This window comes from Gracilinanus agilis, chromosome 4, assembly GCF_016433145.1.
Source record: "Gracilinanus agilis isolate LMUSP501 chromosome 4, AgileGrace, whole genome shotgun sequence".
Classification (NCBI taxonomy): Eukaryota; Metazoa; Chordata; class Mammalia; order Didelphimorphia; family Didelphidae; genus Gracilinanus; species Gracilinanus agilis.
The window spans coordinates 475,736,902-475,756,590 of record NC_058133.1 but is presented as its reverse complement, the minus strand read 5'-3'; the positions used below and the strand labels follow the sequence as shown (position 1 = coordinate 475,756,590).

The 19,689-nt window shown below is 35.6% G+C and overlaps 1 protein-coding gene across 1 annotated transcript in view; it reads left to right on the top strand.

Annotated features, from left to right (window-relative positions):
• The window catches only part of HORMAD1 (HORMA domain containing 1), a 29,422-nt gene extending 10,578 nt beyond the window's left edge, over positions 1-18,844 (top strand). The window contains exons 10-14 of the mRNA XM_044676120.1: positions 420-486; positions 563-639; positions 4,701-4,784; positions 14,823-14,894; positions 18,761-18,844. Coding sequence (XP_044532055.1) covers positions 420-486; positions 563-639; positions 4,701-4,784; positions 14,823-14,894; positions 18,761-18,844 — 384 coding nt within the window. The remainder of the gene's footprint in view (positions 1-419; positions 487-562; positions 640-4,700; positions 4,785-14,822; positions 14,895-18,760) is intronic.
• Positions 18,845-19,689: the final 845 nt, after the last annotated feature.

Below are 19,689 nucleotides of genomic sequence, written 5' to 3'. Positions count from 1 at the left end.
ATTCTAGATCTAATTTGACCTTACTGCCTAGGTGTCTCATAATGAAGAGGAATAGGCAAACAAGAGTCATATACATAAGGACTTAAGTAGTCCATTTTGCTTAGAGAATTTCAAAATGTAGTGGCAGGTAATAATCACTGACATTTATATAGCATTATAAAGATGTTAAATGTATTATGTATCTTAAAAGAAAAACAAGTTCTATACAATGAAATTTCAGTTTTATGTACAATCTTCTCTGGTACTACAAATCATATGGAAATTCTCATTTTATTTGATTTTAGATTTAGAGTAAAAATTAACATTTGAATTAAAAAAAAAGTATTTTCATGGCAGTAAATACTTCTACCTAGCTGTTTTTGTGTCTCTCAGAAGTATATACATTTTATTCCAGTTTTCTTTATGTGCTTTCTATATAGGAAGATTTCGTCACTAGTGATAAAATGAGAGAGCAGGAAAAAAATCATGAGCCTTTAGAATTTGAAGGTAAGTTTATAAAATGTAGATTAATTTACCTTCTTAATTTCCATTATATGTCATTTTAATCTTACTATTTTTACAGAATTAAGTTTAGCTTGTGAAGAAGATGAGATTATGAGGTCTGAAGAAAGTCCAGATCATTCCATCTCTCCTTCTCAGGTATAAAAAGATCTTAAATTTCACTTTTAAAAGATTGTCTTTCATTTTTGTAGGAAGAAATCCAACCTACCAAATAGCTATACAAAAAAATGCTCAAATGATTAATAATTAAGGAAATTCAAATTAAATCAACTTTGAGGTTCTATCTTATAATACTCAGATTTGGCAAAGTTGATGAAAAAAGGGAAATGATAGATGTTTAAAGAGTTATGGGAAAAAACATACATTAATTTACTGGTGTTAGAACTGTGAATCGGTCCATTCTGAAAAGCAATTTAGAACTCAACCCAAAATGTTAATAAACTGTGCATATCCTTTGACTTGGCAAAACCACTACTAAGGCCTAAGCTTCCAAAAGATGAATAAAAGAGGACAGGGACCCAAACATTCAAGAATATTTATAGCAGTTCTTTTTATAATGGAAAAGAACTAGAAACTAAAGGAATACACATTATTTGGAAAATGGCGGAGCAAATTGTATTACATGAATATAATGGAATAGTATTCTGTAAGAAATGATGAAAGCAATAGTTTCAGAGAAACCTGGGGACACAAATGAACTGATACAGAGAAAAAGAAGCAGTCAGGAGAATAATTCATAAAATAACAACAGTATTATAAAGAAAAAACTTTGGCAGACCAAAGAGCTCTGATCAACAAAATGACCAATTACGATTCCAAGAGAGCTGTTGAAACAAATTACCCATCTTACAGAGAAGAAACAGACTCAGGGTGCAGAGAGACATATTGTTTTGGACATGGCCATGTTTGTTACAAGGGCTCTGTTTTCCTTTTTCAATCAGAATGGGAAGAAAGGTGGAAGAGAGAGAAAGAGAGAGAGAGGGCAGGTGTGGGTTAATTTTTAAAATTTAATTTAATAAAGCAAAAGATTGTATTTCCCAAGAATAAAGAGGTGTTTTATATTTTATTTGCTTATTTTCAGTTCTTCAAAAATAATATTTGAATTTGTTACTTTAATAACAGTTGCCAAAAAATCTTTAATAGCTATAAGTTCACTTAACAATAATCTTTGTGCCTTTCATATATAATCATAGAAGATTTGCTAGAAGAGATTTATTTTTTCATATTTCCATATTGGTCATTTTGTGAAAGAAAACAGACCAAAAAAACCCCAACAACAAGAAAAATAAAGTTTAAAAAAGTATGCTTTGATTTGTATTCAGACTCTATCAGTTCTTTCTCTGGAAGTGGATAGCATTTTTCATCCTAAATCCTTCAGAATTGTCTCAGATCATTGTATTGCTGCTATACTACTAAGTCCATATCCAAAGAGATTCAATATAGGGGGAAAGAACCTACCTGTACAAAAATATTTATAGCAGCTCTTTTTGTGGTGGCAAAGAACTGGAAATTTCAGAGATACCCATCAATTGGAGAATGGCTGAACAAGCTGTGGTATATGATTGTAATGGAATTCTATTGTGCCATAAGAAATGACAAACAAGATGATCAAAAAAACCTGGGAAGACTTATACAAAGTGATGCAAAGTGAAGCAACCAGAATCAGGAGAGTATTGTATACAATAGCAACAACAATGTATGATGATCAACTGTGAATGACTTAGATATTATCAACAAGGCAAGGAACCAGGAAAACTCCAAGGGACTCATGACAAAAAAGGATATCTACCTCCACAGAAGGAACAGATGCATTAGTATTTCAGTTTTCCTTCATATTCTTCAACATTTGTCATTTTCCTTTTCTGTTATATTAACTAATCTGATAGGTGTGGGGTGGTACTTGAGAATTGTTTTCATTTCTATTTCTCTAATCAATAGTAATTTTAGAGCATTTTTCATGACTAGATAACTGATTATTTTACCTGAAAACTGCCTGTTCATATCCTTTTACCATTTATCAATTAGGGAATGACTATATATTTGAGGAATGAAGCCTTTATTTGAAAAACTTGCTATTGTTTTTTTTTTCACAGTTATAATTGCTGTGTATTTCTCTCCATCCTAATTTCCTCTGTTTAGCCTACTCTAACTCTGTCAATCCTCTAAAGTGTTTTGCTTCTAACTACCACCGCCTCCAGCCTGTGCTCCCTTCTATCTTTCTCTCCTCTTATCTCCTTCCCCTCCTATTTTCCTATAGGGTTAGATAGATTTCTATGCCCAATTGAATGGGTATGTTATTCCCTACTTCTCCTTTTCCCCTCACTAAAAAAGGCTCTTAAAAAACAAAAACAAAAAACCCTTGCCTTTTGTCTTAGAATTAATACCATTTATTGGTTTTAAAGCAGAAGAGCAATAAGGGATGGATAGGCAAGGGTGGTTAAGTGACTTGCCCACAGCTAGGAAGTATCTGAAGTCAGATTTGAACGCAGGCCCTCCTGTCTCCAAGCCTGACTCTCTATCAAATAAGCTACCCAGCTACTCCTCCTGCCTCTTTTACATGATATATTTACCCCATTCTACCTCTCCCTTTCTCCTTATCTTAATGCATTCCCCCTTATTGAATCCCTTATGATTTTCTCTTTCATGTTTACCTTTTTGTGCTTCTCTTGAGTCTTGTATTTGAAAGTAGTCAAATTTTCTATTCAGCTCTGGTCTTTTCCTCAGGAATGTCTGAAAGTCTTCGGTTTGATTAAATATCCATTTTTCCGCCCTAATGGATTATACTGTTTTGCTGGGAGGTGATTCTTAGTTGTAACCTAGCTCTTTTGCCTTCTAAAATATGTTCCATGCCTTCTGATCCGTTAATGTAGAAGCTGCTAAATCTTGTGTGATCCTGACTGGCTCTATGACATTTGAATTATTTATTTTTGGTTTGTGTTATCTTCTTTGTAATCTCATTACCAAACTGTTGACTCTTTTTTTCATGATTTTCTTGCCTCAGGCTCATTTATTTTCCCTCTACCCACTTATTTGATTAAAAAAATTTTTTTTGAGCTCTTATAGTAATTTTTGGGGGGCCTGAGAGCCAGATCTGCATATGGGTAATATAACAGAGTCCTGCATCTAGTGCCAGGCAGGAAATGCCTGTAATTTCCTTCTGACCAGTTACCATCTGAAAGCTACTGCTGCTAATTCAATTGCCCTCAAGGCCTGCTGCTGGATTGCCTGGGTACTGCCTGCCCTGTATTACACTCTACTCTCACCCTAGTGAGATAAACCTTTCCTGCCCTTCTGAGTTGTCCTGGATGCAAAATTGCTTCACCCTGCCCTTTTGGGAGTTCTGTCACCCCAGAAATCTTTTTAAAACATTATTTTAAAGTTGTTTAGAGGGAATTATGGGAAAGTTCAAGGAAGTTCCCACCTTTTCTCAGCTGTCTTAGCTCTGCTCCCTTATAGGAATCTTGAGTTAGGATAATGTCATAATAAGTTAAAATGCAGTTTGAGCTCAATGTTCACTACTTAATTCCTTCTTAGTCCACTTCTCTCAAGGACTGGTAGAACCTCTTTGCTTTGATCAATAAGAGAGTTCTTTTATGATTATAAGAAGAAATCACTTCCATGGGTCATAGGCTAATCTAAAAGGAAATTCATAGGTATACAATCATAACTCTTATTATTTTATATATGGTTCACAGAATGCTATAGCAGGAAGGGTCTTTAATGATATGATCTGGAGTCAGGAAGAGCTGAGTTCAATGCAGCCTCAGATACTTATTAGTTATATGACCCTGCACAAATCATTTAAGCACCATCTGCCTCAATTTCCTCATGTTTATATAAAAGGATAATAAAAGAATACCCTTCTAAGGTTGTTTTGAGTATAAAATGAGATAATGTTGGTAAACTGTTTAGTAAGCCTTAAAGTGCTATATAAATGCTAGTTGTTGTTATAGACCAATCCCCTTCTTTTGGTGGGGAAATTGAGACCTATAAAGTTAATGTGACTTGTCCAAGGTCACACAATGTCAAAATTAGCAGGTTTCCCTGGTCTCAGCCAAGTGCTTTTATATTTATACTAGTACTCCTTTAGTAACACTAATACTTGTCCCTGTTTTTCTCAGATCAAAAAGTTCCTTAAATGTATTTTTTGCATATAATGTGTGGTTTTGAACTGTGGCAGTAAATATCCTCCATTTTAGGTTGAACAGTTGATCTGCAAGACATCAGAACTTGATGTGTCTGAAAGCAGAACAAGAAGTGGGAAGGTTTTTCAGAGCAACATTGTGAGTACTTACTCAGAATGAACTGTATATAATACAACTGGTTTGTTTTTATTTTGTTATCTGAATCATAGCGAATTATCTTATGGTTTAGAATGGTATTAAAGTAAGAGCATGTGGCCAACTGCTCAGCCTGAAATTTATGGGGTGTCTTTACCTTAGAGGAGACAGCACAAATTGATATGGTATTTAGCTTTGTTGTTTTAGAAACCCAGCTTTACCAGTATACCCAGGAGTGATCATGCTAGTTCATGCAAACTCATATCAAACAAAAAGCCAATTTATTTATAGTTAAATCAGTTAATTCCCAGTTCCATATATCCAGTCCTAGACTCTCTCCTGAGCTCCAAATTGGATTTTCCATTAGTATCGTGAAGAGATGTTCAGAGCAAAGCTCCAAATTTTTCTTGCCCAAACTCTCTCCTGTCTTGAGCTTCCCTGTTACTGTCCAGAGTACTACTGTTCTCCCAGTTACTAAGACTTGCAACCTCGGTGTCATTGTAGATTCTTTATTCTCATTCATCCTACATACTCATTTTTACTAAATCTTATCACTTTTTTTAAGCTCTTACCTTCCTTCTTAGAATCAATACTAAGTTCTGGTTCTAAGGCAGAAGAGCATTAAGGGCTAGGGCAATGAGGATTAAGTGACTTGCCAAAGATCACACAGCTAGGAAGTGTATGAGGCCAAATTTGAACCCAGGACCTCCCACCTCCAAACGTGGATCTCTATCCACCCAGCTGCTCCTAAATCTTATCTCTTCTACTTTTACATCATTTCTCCCATTCATCCCTTATCTACTTACAGCCATCATCCTAGCTACCATCACTTCTTGTTTGGTTCATTTCAATATTGTCCAAATAGGTCTTCCTATTTCGTGTCTGTTCTCTCTCCAAAGTATTAGATTCCAAAGTGATTTTCCTGAAACATAGGATTAACCTCAGTAAATTCCAGTGGCTTCTTGGTACCTTCTAGGATCAAACATAAAGTTCTCTCTCTGTCGTTTAAAAACTTTTGCCTTCTGGCCCCTTTTCTACTTTTCATTCTAACGTTAGAATTTTTCCATAAACTCTATGGTTCAGCTACACTGGCTTACTTGCTCTTTTTAAAATATGACCCTACTTTTCCCATCTCTGTGACTTTGTCCCCCATACATGGAATGTGCTCCTTCCTCATTTCTGCCTCTTAAATAGTTATATGTACTTTGTATCTGATCTTCCTTATATTTGTTGGTAATTATTCTCTTTATATTTGTAGTACTTCTTCTAGGGTTACTTACCCCAAAGCCTATTCCTGTTGGTAGGTTGGGTTCCCAGAGGACAACTGACTATTCTTCTCCTCAGAGTCTAGGAATAACCCTGAGGTGTTTGGGGTTTTTTAATCTAATACTGTCACTCATAAGTCCCCATCTGATCTATTCCTTACTATCACAGATCAAATTGATCATAGACTTGTTTGTACCTAATTTGTACTTTTTATTTATTGAATCAATCAAACTTGTTTGGGCTTTCCATATTTATATCATTTGGGATGAGGGTTTCTGTCCTTCCTCTTATACATTTTTTCAGTTTATACTTGTTATATTTGGCATACTATATGTATTTGTCTACCCCATTAGATTTATATGTGCCTGGAAGGTAGGAATTGTTTAATTCTTTGCATTTATTCCCCAGAGAGCAGCACAATGTTTGATACATAGTAGGGCTTAATAAATGCTTTTTGATTTATTGCAACGACTGGGACCCTGAAATATTTGATAACACTTTTCCTTTCTACTTTTCCCAGTTTTGATAGAGTTATTTGGAACAATTCTATAAATAATGAATGTCTAAGCTATCATTCAGTATGACACTCTATTAGTAGACCATTAAAAATTGTCTATCCTAAAGTAGTAACATTTAATAAAACCTATAAAAGCAATGTAAATAACAAGGGAAAATCATATAATTGTTCTCTGCCTCATTCACAAATATATGCAGTTTCCTACTCTTCCTCAGATGTGAGATGGCAAAGAAGTCTCTTGAGGAAAACTTAACACAGAATGGGAAACTGGTGATTGGTGATCATTCTCCTCTCAGCATGTCCGCAGTAATATATATGGAGAAATGCCAATCTCTTAAGGCAGGCCAGATTCTATTGAAGTATCTCAGGTTGGCTCTGGGGTCAGAACTTGGAAATATACATCATGGCAGTGCCACTCCATGCATTTGCCCTTCCATCCCTCAGCTCTGACTCAGACTCTAGCCCAAAAGCTTGGCCCAGACCACTTCCCATCTCTTCCTTTTCTTTTCCTTGCAGCTTCTCCTCTCTTCTTTTTTGCATCATGTTTGTGCACCCTGACTCAATCCCTACAATCCCTACTCTATCCCCAACACCCTGGAGCTATCTCTAGTACCACAGGGTACCTAGAACTGAGAGCCCCCATTATGCTGAAGCAATCTCTGCCCATGTTACACAGTGCTCTGTAGTTTGGAATTTGCATTCCTTAGATAAATCCTGATTTAGTTAGTCTTGGATAGCACTGCTTCCATTTTACAGATGAGGAAACAGGTGAAAGAAGTTAAATGACTTGCCCAAACTGGGAATGATCACCTAGGATGTGTAGAGACAAGATTTGAACCAGGTACCCAGTTCAGTAGTGCTCATTCCTCTCTGCCATACTTTACCCAGCAAATACCTAGAGAACTTATCTTTCCCACCAGAGAACAATGTGCTAGTGATCAAAATGGTTGACTCTACAAGATATATAATGCTTCTCCCTTAAACAGTCCTGGATAATCAACAAATCTCATGATAACAATTTTTTAGATTCTAGGTTAGCCATCACATATTTTTGTCACGTTACTGTCTCAGGAGAGATAGGTTACCATTCTTACAATGTATAAGCCAGGACCCCCTTATCCCATGAAGACTCCCCCAGAAAAACTATACCAATTTTAGGATATTAAACTTTGAGTCCACACAGATGCCTACTAATTAAGCTTTTCTTTGCTCTTCAGCCAGAGTGAATTCAGAGTCATCTCATGAAATAATATTATAGCAATATTCTTCCCACCCAAAAAATAACATATTTTGGGGCACCAAAAAAATGGGCCCCCCCCAATCCAACAAATAAATTCACCACTATTGGGAAGAATAGACACATGTATGGGGCACACCCATGGAAAGGCACACATAAGGAACATGGGTGGCCAGATCATATATGCTATCAGTGTAGCCTTTCTTCCCTGCTCCCTCCAATATCACATCTCTGCTCCCCTGTGTCTCTCTTCTGGGCTGTTTTCTCATCTGCCTGCAGCTAAGGTACTACCTCTTCTCAGCAAAGGGATGAGCATAAGCATGAGTACCTTGGCTCTTTTTTAGCTTAAAGTACAAAGGAAAAAACTTAAGTTCTTCTGGAAAGGCAGAACCTCTACCTAGATACACTGAATCAGGGGAACTTAACTTGGGGTTAAAAAATGCTTTGATAACCTTTTGGATAGAATTGGTTTCCTTTGTAATCTCATGCATTCTAAGCATTTAAAAACATGATTCCAAGGAGTTTCTAAGCTTCACCAGACTGACTTCCAGAGGGGTCTAGGACACAGAAAAGGTTAAGAACTTATGAAAGTGGTCTCTCTGCTCAAGGGGCTAAGTAAGTTTTTTGGACAAGTCCAACAGCCAGCTAGTTGTAACCACAAGCATCTAGTCTTTTTTTTTTTTTTCCTCCTGACAGTATTGCTCTCTGTTCCAGACCTTTCTCTGACTTGGAGTTAAAATATTTTTATTAGTCTGTTTAACTCCTTATGAATCCCATTTTAGACAGTTCTTTCAAGGAAGTTCCACGGAAGATATACAGGTATGAGGCATGGCATTTTCATTTTCCATAGCAAAGAATGGATAAAGAAAAGATAAGAACAGTCAAAGTCTGGAGTACAGGCAGTGTTGTATCTGAGGTTTCTGCACAATTCAACTTCTTTGTTATAAAATCCTGCCTGTCACACACCAACATAATTAGTAACAAGCCTGCACACTTTAAGCTATCCTATAATCATTGTTATTTTAAATTAATTACATTTTCATTAATATTCCCTGATGTGATTTGGGAGACACCTTAGTCTTGTTGGCATCAAATTTGCAAATATGTTGTAGAGTAGTTAATTTCTGCAAATGGCTAATCTTATATTCATTTTCATTTTGTTTCGGCTTCTGACCATTTCCCCAAATTCTAGGAGTATATTCTTCTTAACTTGCATCCCCTTAAGCATTGAATACAAAATATAACAATCATTTTTATTTTTCATATTCAAAAATTTTATTTAAAAAGTTTACATCTGAATTACAGGGTTGAGAAGGAAAATATGTTATAAAATGTAGTGAATGGAGATGTGAAAGGTACTAATGCAATGAATCAGGGACTTGGAGGGATCTACTTTTAGCTTTTTTAACATATAGCAGGTATGATTTGAGAGGAATCGTGTAAGCTTCTTGCCCTTCCTTTGAAGAAGACTCCTGGTGACTGAATCCTAGAGATCATGAGGATCTAGAGGATTTAGATCCAAATGAATGTCAACTGTTTAGCAACCATAAATTACATATAATAGAACTCCATAAAGTAAAAGGAATATTTAGGTACCTATGGGAAGTGGGAAAGTTTTTTGACTCTTGGCTTGAGTGTGAGTCCTTTCTTTTTGTTTGAACAAAAAAAAAATATGTTTGTAAAACATAGCCTTATTCATCTCCAAGCAGTCAGATATGTGAGGAAAAAAACAAAAACAGGAGAAATTAGAGCTATGAATACCTATAAAGGAAAGAGTGCCTGGGAGAAAAAGGTGATCAGTAATATTTAAATGCAGCAGAGATTTTTTTTTAAAGGATTAAAATGGGGGGAAAGCCATCAGTTTTGAAAAGAGATAACCCTAGTAACTCTGGAGAAAGCATTTGAATGAGGAGGTTACAAAGGACTTGGGCAGTAAGAAGGGCTATATAAATAATGGTAAGGGATCAAATATAAGAGATGTTGAGATATAATTAAAGACTCTAGGCAACTGAATAGATATGTGGTATAAAGAATTGTGAATCTGTATGATGAGAAGTATAGTCTATTGTTGACAGAAATAGAAATTCAGAAGATGGGTGGTTTTTGAGGGGAAAATGTTAAGTTTTGTCATCAAAGTTGAGATATCCAAGGGATAATGTGAATCAACTAATGTGAAATATTCAATAATCAGTGATGTGGGATTGGAGCTCAGGTGATAATCTAGGCCTACATGTATGGATCAGGGAAATGCCAAATATTGATAGACTGATTGGAAGAAAAAAGACATCTCTCAAGTCAGGTAACTTAGTTCAATGTTGTCATTTTTTTATCATCCACAAAACTTTAGATGTTTCTCCCTTTTTCTCAGAATTATTTTCTCTCCCCTATCCATTATATTATACTCTGGAATGTCATTATATACATTTATGTCTCCTCAATCACTCTGGTTCTCTGGCTGCCCAATTCATAAACCTTCTAAATTCCTGGAAACTCTATCTTCATTCTACTTTAGCTACCCATAGAAATGTGCATAGTATCACCCATAATTGTGCAAACTTTGATATTTTTTGATTGTCAATTCTTGCCCTATCATTGCTCCTCTTGCTCTGTGACCTTTAGTCCCTTTACCAGTCCCAGTTCCCCCAGAACATATCCTTGTTCTGATCTCTCTTGTTTTCCTCTTCTTACAAAGTTGCACTGTTATCATGAATACTCTACTCACCTGTCTTCCTTACTGGAGCTTCTTCCAGCCACTAATTGTATCATTTTCCATTAGTTAGCAAACTAACCCATTTTTACTTTCCTAGTTCCTGCCCTAGTAGATTCCTGACTTAAAAAGAATGCACTTTCCCAAACCCTGGTTGCTTTCTCTTCACCGTCCACCTCAATTCCATGTTTGTAGGCCTCTTCTGTTGTGCCCTCTGGAACTTTCTATAATTAATAAGCAGCACTTCTTCACAGGCTTCTTCCTGTAATATTTTTTCCATTTTCTGGCTATAGCTGAGACCTCACACCCCATTGTATATTTGGCAACCCTATTCAGTACTTCTTGCACCTTCTCATATACTCTCCAACTCAGTGGCCTCCAGGAAGTAGGATTATTCTTTGTTTCATATTGCTACTTCTATACTCTTGGTCACTACTCAATTACCTTTCCTTGTTTGAGGTTTATTCTATCCAAACTTATTATTCATTTCAGTTCCTGATGACTTTATTTGTTGCCATTATTTACTTGCCCTGATCTCCCCATCCCTTTTAGGACTTTCCTCCCTTTTTCTCAACGAGTTCATTGCCTAGCTCACTCTCTACTCCAAATCTTGCCTCCATACTAGATAATCTACTAACAAATATATTGCTTTCCCAAATACCCTACTCCTCCCTTTCACTTCAACTCAACTGGACAGAGGGATGTTTACCCCTTTGGTCTTGCTATCATCCACTAGTGTTCCATTTTTTAAATTAAGAATTCGGGGTCAGAGCGTTGTTTGATGTCCCAAAGACATAGGCTTGGCTGGGTATAGTTTGGGGGCAAGTAGATGTCCTAGATTACAACCTGATGGTATCAGGACATAATCAGAATACGTATATCTCAAAACCTAGGGGAGAGGGGTAGCTGGGTAGCTCAGTGGAGTGAGAGTCAGGCCTAGAGACGAGAGGTCCTAGGTTCAAGCCTGGCCTCAGCCACTTCCCAGCTGTGTGACCCTGGGCAAGTCACTTGACCCCCATTGCCCACCCTTACCACTCTTCTACCTATGAGACAATACACCGAAGTACAAGGGTTAAAAAAAAAAAGTGTAAGCCTACTTAATAAATTCCAATGGTTTCCTATTACCTTTAAAAAAAAAAAAAAAACCTAGGGGAGAATCCAAGGGGGATAATTCTCTCAAAGGTCTTTAGTCTTTGATGTCCAGGGTCAATACAAGGAATTTTCCTGCTTATGGTATGATCTGAAGCACTTCCATAATTTGGGGTTACAACGGGAAACCTAGAGTCCCAGGCCAGAAGCAGTAATAATGTTTACTTAATGGTACTTGACAAACAACTGAAAAAAAAATTTTCTCCATGTTGAAAATTTCACTAAATGATAGTTAACAGGTCTTAGCCTGCCTTGTCACAAAGAACCTGACAACTTCTCACTATACTCTCCTCCCCTACATCCTCATCCACCCTTAATCAAGGTTTTATTGCTCATATTGCACGTGTCACAAGGATGGTTCCCTTTCCAGAGTGTGACTTGCTATAGGATTCTAAGGGACACTTTGAGGAATAGAGATATTTCTCCTTACCATTAAAATCAACTAGCTTTATAAAGGAATATTTACCTCACAGATATAACAAATGTAAAAATATTTCCCCTAATGCCTCAGAGATATACCATTTCAATCTTAGGGTGGTAGTGGAGGGGAGAGTGGCAGGGATGACAAGGGGAAAAGAAGCTCAAAGTTTAGATCAGTTACCATTCACCTATCCAAGGCCCAGATGTGGCATCATTGCTGGGAGACCCAGAGGTTACTCCAAAACACTCTTTGGGGCATTGATGTGAGGCTGGTGGCAGCATATACTGATCCTCAATACTGATTCTCATGTTCCTATAGCTCACTCTTCTGGCCAAGTTGAAGACTTTATTCTCCACCCCTAGAATGGAAAAGAATAAACAAAAAAGCCAAATACAGTGTCTGGTCTCTAAGGGGTTCTATGGCCTCAGAGGGGAAGAAGGCCACAAAGTCCTTTCCTTTTTACAGCATGGTCTTTCATCATGAGCTCCCTTAAACATAAATGAAGCAAAAAGAGGGAACCAGAGTTGACACAGGCCTTCTAGAAGATGCCAACTGTCCTGGCTATGCAAACAATTGAAAAAAGGTTCTTACCAACCACTTATATTATGTCTAAATAAATGCAGCGGTGTTCTGGAGCCACCTTATTACACCTTGCAAAAGCTAATTATTAAATTTTTGCTGTGAATATTTACATCTTGGAAAAGGATAACCATAACAAATCTGGGTTTGATGTATTGTTTTTCTGATTGTCTAGACTTAAGAAAGTGATAAGAGAAAATCATAAGAATGTAGATTAAGCTTAATGGCATATCATATACATATTTTTGGAGAGCCATTTGTTAAACATTTGTCAGCACAACCCTGTTGCACATGCCCCTTAGTCTTTCCAAAGCACTTCCTTTTCACACCATCATGATTCTTCTAGAATCCTCAGAGTCCTAAAGGTAGTGAAACTGTTTCAACAAGTAAATAGGGTCTGAATTCACATATCACAGTAATAGTTTGTCATGAAAATATACAGAAAACATATCAAGAACTATATGACAAAATATATGAACAATATTACCAACTCTGCATAAATGGCTAAAAAAAACTATAATAATGAGCTCACCTCAACATCTTTCCTGAACTCCAGCTGTTTTATTACCAACTGTATGTAGGATATTTCCCACTGGGGCATCCCAAAAGCTTCTCAGATTCTACAGTTCTACAATGGACCTGGGTATTTTTCTCATTAAACCTGTCTCCTGCAGACATCCATCTTTATAACCTTAGAAACACCTTTTACTTTAACTTGTTCATCCTCCATATCTAATCTGTCTATAACCCAGGCTTATTTATTCTGCCTTTATCATTTCATAAATTACTCCTCTCCACTCAAACTGAAGCCTTAGTCTAGGGCAGTGATTCCCAATGTGGGCACTGCCGCCCCCTGGTGGGTGCTGCCGCAATCCAGGGGCAGTGGTGATGGCCACAGGTGCATTTAGCTTTCGTATTAATTGCTATCAAAATTTTTTAAAAATTAATTTCCAGGGGGCTAAGTAATATTTTTTCTGGAAAGGGGGCTGTAGGCCAAAAAAGTTTGGGAACCACTGGTCTAGGCTCTTCCCTGTTTTTGGATTGGATTATTGCAGCCTCCTCATTTCCCTGCATTCTGACTTCTCTTCCCCTTTAATCCAGTTTTCACACGGATGTCAAAATAAGTTTTAAGGCGCAGTCTTGGTCATGTTATTTTAATGTTCAAGTAATTTTCTTCTGCCATTATACTTCTAGAAAGTAGCAAACCTTTCCACCTGACATTTAAAAGCTCCTCAAAATCTGGCTTCAACCTACCTTTCTGAATTGCTTTCCTTCAAACACTTTATTTCCACCAAATTGGCCTACTTGTCAATACCAGAACTTGATATCTCTACTCCAGTCATCTGTTCCATGACTTTGAACATGCTGTCTTCCATGACTAGACTGAAAGATAACTTCACTGTTTGAAATAATTTATTTTGCTCAAGGGTCATTTCAGGTATCACCTTCTCCTTGAAGCCCTTCTGGATTCCCTCCAATTATTGGTGCTTTCTGCTCAAATTACCTCATTCTTTCTCTGTATATATGTTGGATGTTGTATCTTCTAGTAGACTATCAACTCCTTGAGCATATTTCTTTGTATCCCAAGTATTTAGCATAATGTTTTAGACCTAGTACACGATGTTTGCCAAATGAATTGTCAAATGTTCACAATTATCTTCACAACTAGCTTTCAGTGTTATTGCTATACATAGCAATATTTGTATCTATGTATGGTTCTGCAGCAATATTTCTATCATGGAAATAAAAATTATAATTATCTAATTTTTAAAAGCTTTCCTCCAGGGAAGAATAGAGTAACTACTAACTAACTTCTTTTTCATAACTCAGAAGTTTCCATAGTCATTTTAAATATGTGGTTGGATGTGACAAAAATAGTCAACTCTACATATGGCCAAATAATTCCTTTTCATTACTTTTTTTTTTAAAACTCTTGCCTTGTCTTGGAATAAATACTGTGTATTGGTTCCAAGGAAGAAAAGTGCTAAGGGCTAGGCAATGGGGGTTAAGTGACTTGCCCAGGGTAAAACAGCTAGGAAGTGTCAGAGGTCAAATTTGAACCCAGGATCTCCCATCTCCAGGCCTGGCTTTCAATCCACTAAACCACCTAGCTGCACCCATTTTCATTACTTTGAAAAGTAATCAATTATTCTATCTTGATTCAGATTCATGGAAATCAGTCAGTGAAGACTTCTAAAGAAAATAAGAAGAGGAATCGATCTGAATCAGGGAGAAAGGTAAATTTGTTGATTATAGAAAATTCATTGCTGTGGTATATATGTTGTATAAAATATGAACTATTTTAATATCTCCACAAATTAACATTAAAAATGGTGAGCTTTTCACTAGGGTAATTAGGATATTTTTGATATTCAATTCTTTATTTGTACATTGATTTTAAAAGTGAAGTAATTCTTTAATAAGGTATCTTGTTTACATACCACTTATAATAAAATTAGAACTTGTTCTACCAAATCAGATGATTTATTTCAGTGATTTATGTCAAAAATTCTTTTGCTTCATTATTTGCGTGTGTACTTTGACAAGTCACGATTTTGTCAGGGAGAGTATTCATTCCACTGAACAACCATCATGGTCTTAGTTGCTGTGGTCAGAAATTTCATCACTTTTCCAGATTTTGGTAGCCTGGTCCTGAGACACCAGACATATAGTCTGTTACTAGTTCAGTGCTCAGAACCATTCTGGCCTGGTAGACCCTGCCACAACTGTGCTTTGCTGACATGGTCTTTCAGAACTTCTAGAGTCACTTTTTTAACACAGTAAGGTTTCTGAGTAAGACTTTAGAAAAGGTTTCATACTACATGAAAATTTTTTAATCTTAAAGCATAAAATTCTTATTTCAAGTATTTAGGAAAACAAACATCTCATAACTACTTTTATTTTAAAATAACAGATTATTTTAAGTACTTCACATTAACTTGGATTTATATAATACCTTTCCCAAAGAACTAATTAAAGTTTTCAAACATCTTGTAGTAAAATCAGAATATGGGCCTCCCAATTCCTTCCAGTGAAATTCTTAACAACCTGAATTGCAATCTATACTGATGGGTTTTTTCCCTCATATATAAGCTCAGGAAATCTTGTTAATGATGCCCTGATTTTAATCTTATGCAACTCCAATGGAAAGTCATTTTTGCATTTATCATACACTTATTTTAAAGCAGTCATCTCTTTTCTGCGACTCAGTTGAGTTAGACATTTATTAAATATTTACTATGTTAATTGTACTGTGCTAGGTACTGGAATTACAAAGATAAAAAATGATCCAAACCTTAACCTCAAATAGCTTAATTCTAAGAGACAGAATACATTATATACACCCATATAAACATATATGCATATATGCCCATGAATAGAAAAAATAATAGCAGAAATCATTTGGAAGAACAAAAGATCAAGAATATTAAAATAATCCATAAAAAATGAAAAAGGAGGTTTAACAGTAATTTTAAAAATTAATTTATTTAGAATATTCCATGGTTCCATGATTCCTGTTCTTTCCCTTCCTCTTCCCTCCTCCCTCCCTGAGCTGACAAGCAATTCAACTTAACAGCAATTTTTAACTAGATTTTAAGCTGTATTATAAAGCAATAATTATCAAAACTAGTACTGGTTACAAAATAGAAAGGTAGATTAGTGGAATAGAACAGACATAACAACAAACAGTAGTAAAAGATTATAGTAACCTTGTATTTGACAAAAGCATAGCTCTAGCTAGGCTATTAGAATAAGAATTCACTCTCGGTTTAAAAAAAAGGACAACTGGATAGTACTGTTCACTGAGATAAGGTCAAAATGGATACAAGATCTAAACAAACAGGGAACATATTACCTATTTATGGGTAGGATAAAAATTTATGAGTAAACAAGAGATGGAGAGCATTTTGAAATGTAAAATTGGTAATTCCAAGTACATTAAATTGAAAAGTTTTTGTGCAAATAAAATAAAACAAATGTTGCCAAGATTAGAAAGAAAGCAGAAAATTTGGGGGAGTGAATTTCAGTCTTTCAGATAAAGGTCTCATGTTGAAAATATATAGAGAACTTTGTCAGATTTGTAGAAATGAGAGCCATCTCATATAAACAGACAGTTTTTGGATGAAGAAATCAAAGCCATACAGAGGTATATGAAAAACTGTTTCAAATCACTTACTGATTAGGGACATGCAAACTAAAACAATCTGATTGGCTAAAATGACAAAAGGGCAAAATGACAAATGTTAGAGGGTATGTGGAGAAGTGGGGACACTTAAAATATTGTTGGTAGAACTGTGAACACTGATGCAACTATATTGATGAACAATTTGGAATTACTCCCAGAGAACTATTTTTTTTAAAAACCCTTACCTTCTGTCTTGGAGTCAATACTGTGTATTGGCTCCAAGGCAGAAGAGTGGTAAGAGTAGGCAATGGGGGTCAAGTGACTTGCCCAGGATCACATGGCTGGGAAGTGGCTGAGGTCAGATTTGAACCTAGGACCTCCCGTCTCTAGGCCTGGCTCTCAATCCACTGAGCTACCCAGCTGCCCCCACAGAGAACTATTTTTTGAGGGAGAGGGTCAGGGAATCTTTGGTCATGAAGCCAGAGTAGGAATGAAGGGGCCTACTCCCTCTTTGATTTAGGTTTTTTAATTTTTTTTTCTTTCTATTTTTTTAAAGCCTGGGAAGGTTGCTGGGTCTATTTCCAAAGGAAATTGTGGGAAAAAAAAGAATCTTTTATGTTCCAAAATATTTTTAGCAGTACTCTGAGGTGACAAAGAACTGAAAATTAAGGGCATGTCCATTAATTGGGAAATGACGAAACAAATTGTGATAGAATACTACTATACTGGAAGAAATGAGCAGATTAATTATTTTAAGACCTTGGAAAGAACTACATGAGATAATAAAGAGTATTAATAATTTAATATATAATAATATATAAATATATAACATGTTATATATTTATTATATAATAATAAATTAATAAAACAAGTACAATCAAGAGAACATTATATATAGCTATAAATTTAATATTTAAAGAATAACTTGTGAATATTTACCTCTAAAGAATGAACTTTAAAATGGAAACATGAGGGGGCAACTGGGTAGCTCAGTGGATTGAGAGTCAGGTCTAGAGATGGGAGGTCCTAGGTTTAAATCCTGCCTCAGCCACTTCCCCAGCTGTGTGACCCTGGGCAAGTTACTTGAACCCCCATTGCCCACCCTTACAACTCTTCCACCTGTGAGGCAATACACAGAAGTTAAAGGCTCTAAAAAAAATTAAATAGATAAATAAAATGGAAACACGAAAGACATAATCTATATATACATATTTGTTTGCAGGATGATGCCTTCTATGGTGTGAGGAGGGCAAGGAGAGACTGAGATACGTTGAAATACTATTAATTTTTAAAATTGTGTCATTTTCTATACATATCTTTAAAACATTGATTTTATATAGTTGGAGGGGAGCATTGGCTGCAGATATTGTAATGAATGGGCAGCTGCATGGCACTGTGGATAGAGTGCTGGGCTTGGAGTCAGGAAGACTCTTTCTGAATTCAAATCTGATCTCAGACACTTAGTAAGTAAGCCCTGTGAACCCTGAACCAAGTTTCTCATCTCTAAAAATGAGCTGGAGAAAAAAATGGTAAAATACTCCAGTATCTTTGCCAAGAAAATCCCAAATGGGATCACAAAGAGTCAGACATGATTGAAAATGATTGAACATTTTCTAGAAGTAGCTGTTAAGCCAACCCTTTAGGAACAGCTTTGTTTGTAGTGCAGTGTGGTTTAGTATAGAGTTCATGAAGAGCAGTAATATGAAATATTAAAGAGATAAAAATTGCCTATTTGTTGAGTATGATGCTTTTTAATCTGAAATTCCTTAGTACAAATGGGTACTGTTTCAGCAACCAACAGGAAATGGACCCATTAATAATATTAACATACTTTTAAAGAAAATGTGAGTTCTTATATCACTGAAAATCAAAGTAAAGCCCCACTCTTTGTCTAAAATAGCAAGTGAACAAAAAAAGGCTTAAATTCACAATGAAGATTGTTACAGTGGATCCTTCCTTATTTTTTTTTTTGGACAGGTCCTCCAATCCTTTGAACATTCCAGTGGTCAAGACTCAGTACCGAAAAGGAGAAAATTTAGTGAACCAAAGACTTTCATATAGAGATAATTTTTCTTTATGATTATTTGTAAAGTTCTTCTTAACATCACTATCTAAATTGAATAGTAACAATGATATTACAGAGCAGTAATATATTTTAAGGTTGCATCTCCTCCCCTGTTCCCACGCCCAACCCCCAGAAACTTGAAATTTTATGTATATAACCTTCAAACAGTCTATACATTTGTCTATACATTTCAGAATTGACTACGGCTTAAAATATTATGAAGTAAAAACCAAATTTTGATCTACTCTGAAAAAATTCTGAGGTTTAGTCTGTGAGACAGAGGCAAATAAAATTGTCAAGTCTAGTACCTCATTTGCCAATTAGCACTGACCTATATTTGGTAGATCATTCATTTAGAAATATATCCACTAATTTTTAATTTACTTTGATACAATGACTTTTTGAAATAATACATATTGAGGTATTAACATTTGGTGGATTCACAATTATATGTATATGTATGTTTGACTTTTATCATCTAAATTGTGACTGTCATTTTGTTTTATTATTAAAACAATGTTCTTCAGTACTATTTAGTGCATTAAAATGATGATCTATAATTTATTGCAAATATTTTAAAATATTTTTTACAAATTTAATGCAGCAAGATTTTACTATATGACATTTTTATTTTTTAAAAAATAAGTTTTTATTGATATTTTCTGTTTCTTACATCACCAGAGTATCCCTGTGTATCCTTTTCCTCCCTCTCCCAGAGAACCTTCCCTTATGACAAATAGTATTTTTTAGAGCAGAAAAGTAAAGTCAGCACAATGATCAATACATTTAAAAAGTCTGAAAACATGCAATATAAGATCTGTGGACCTTCCATCTCCACAAA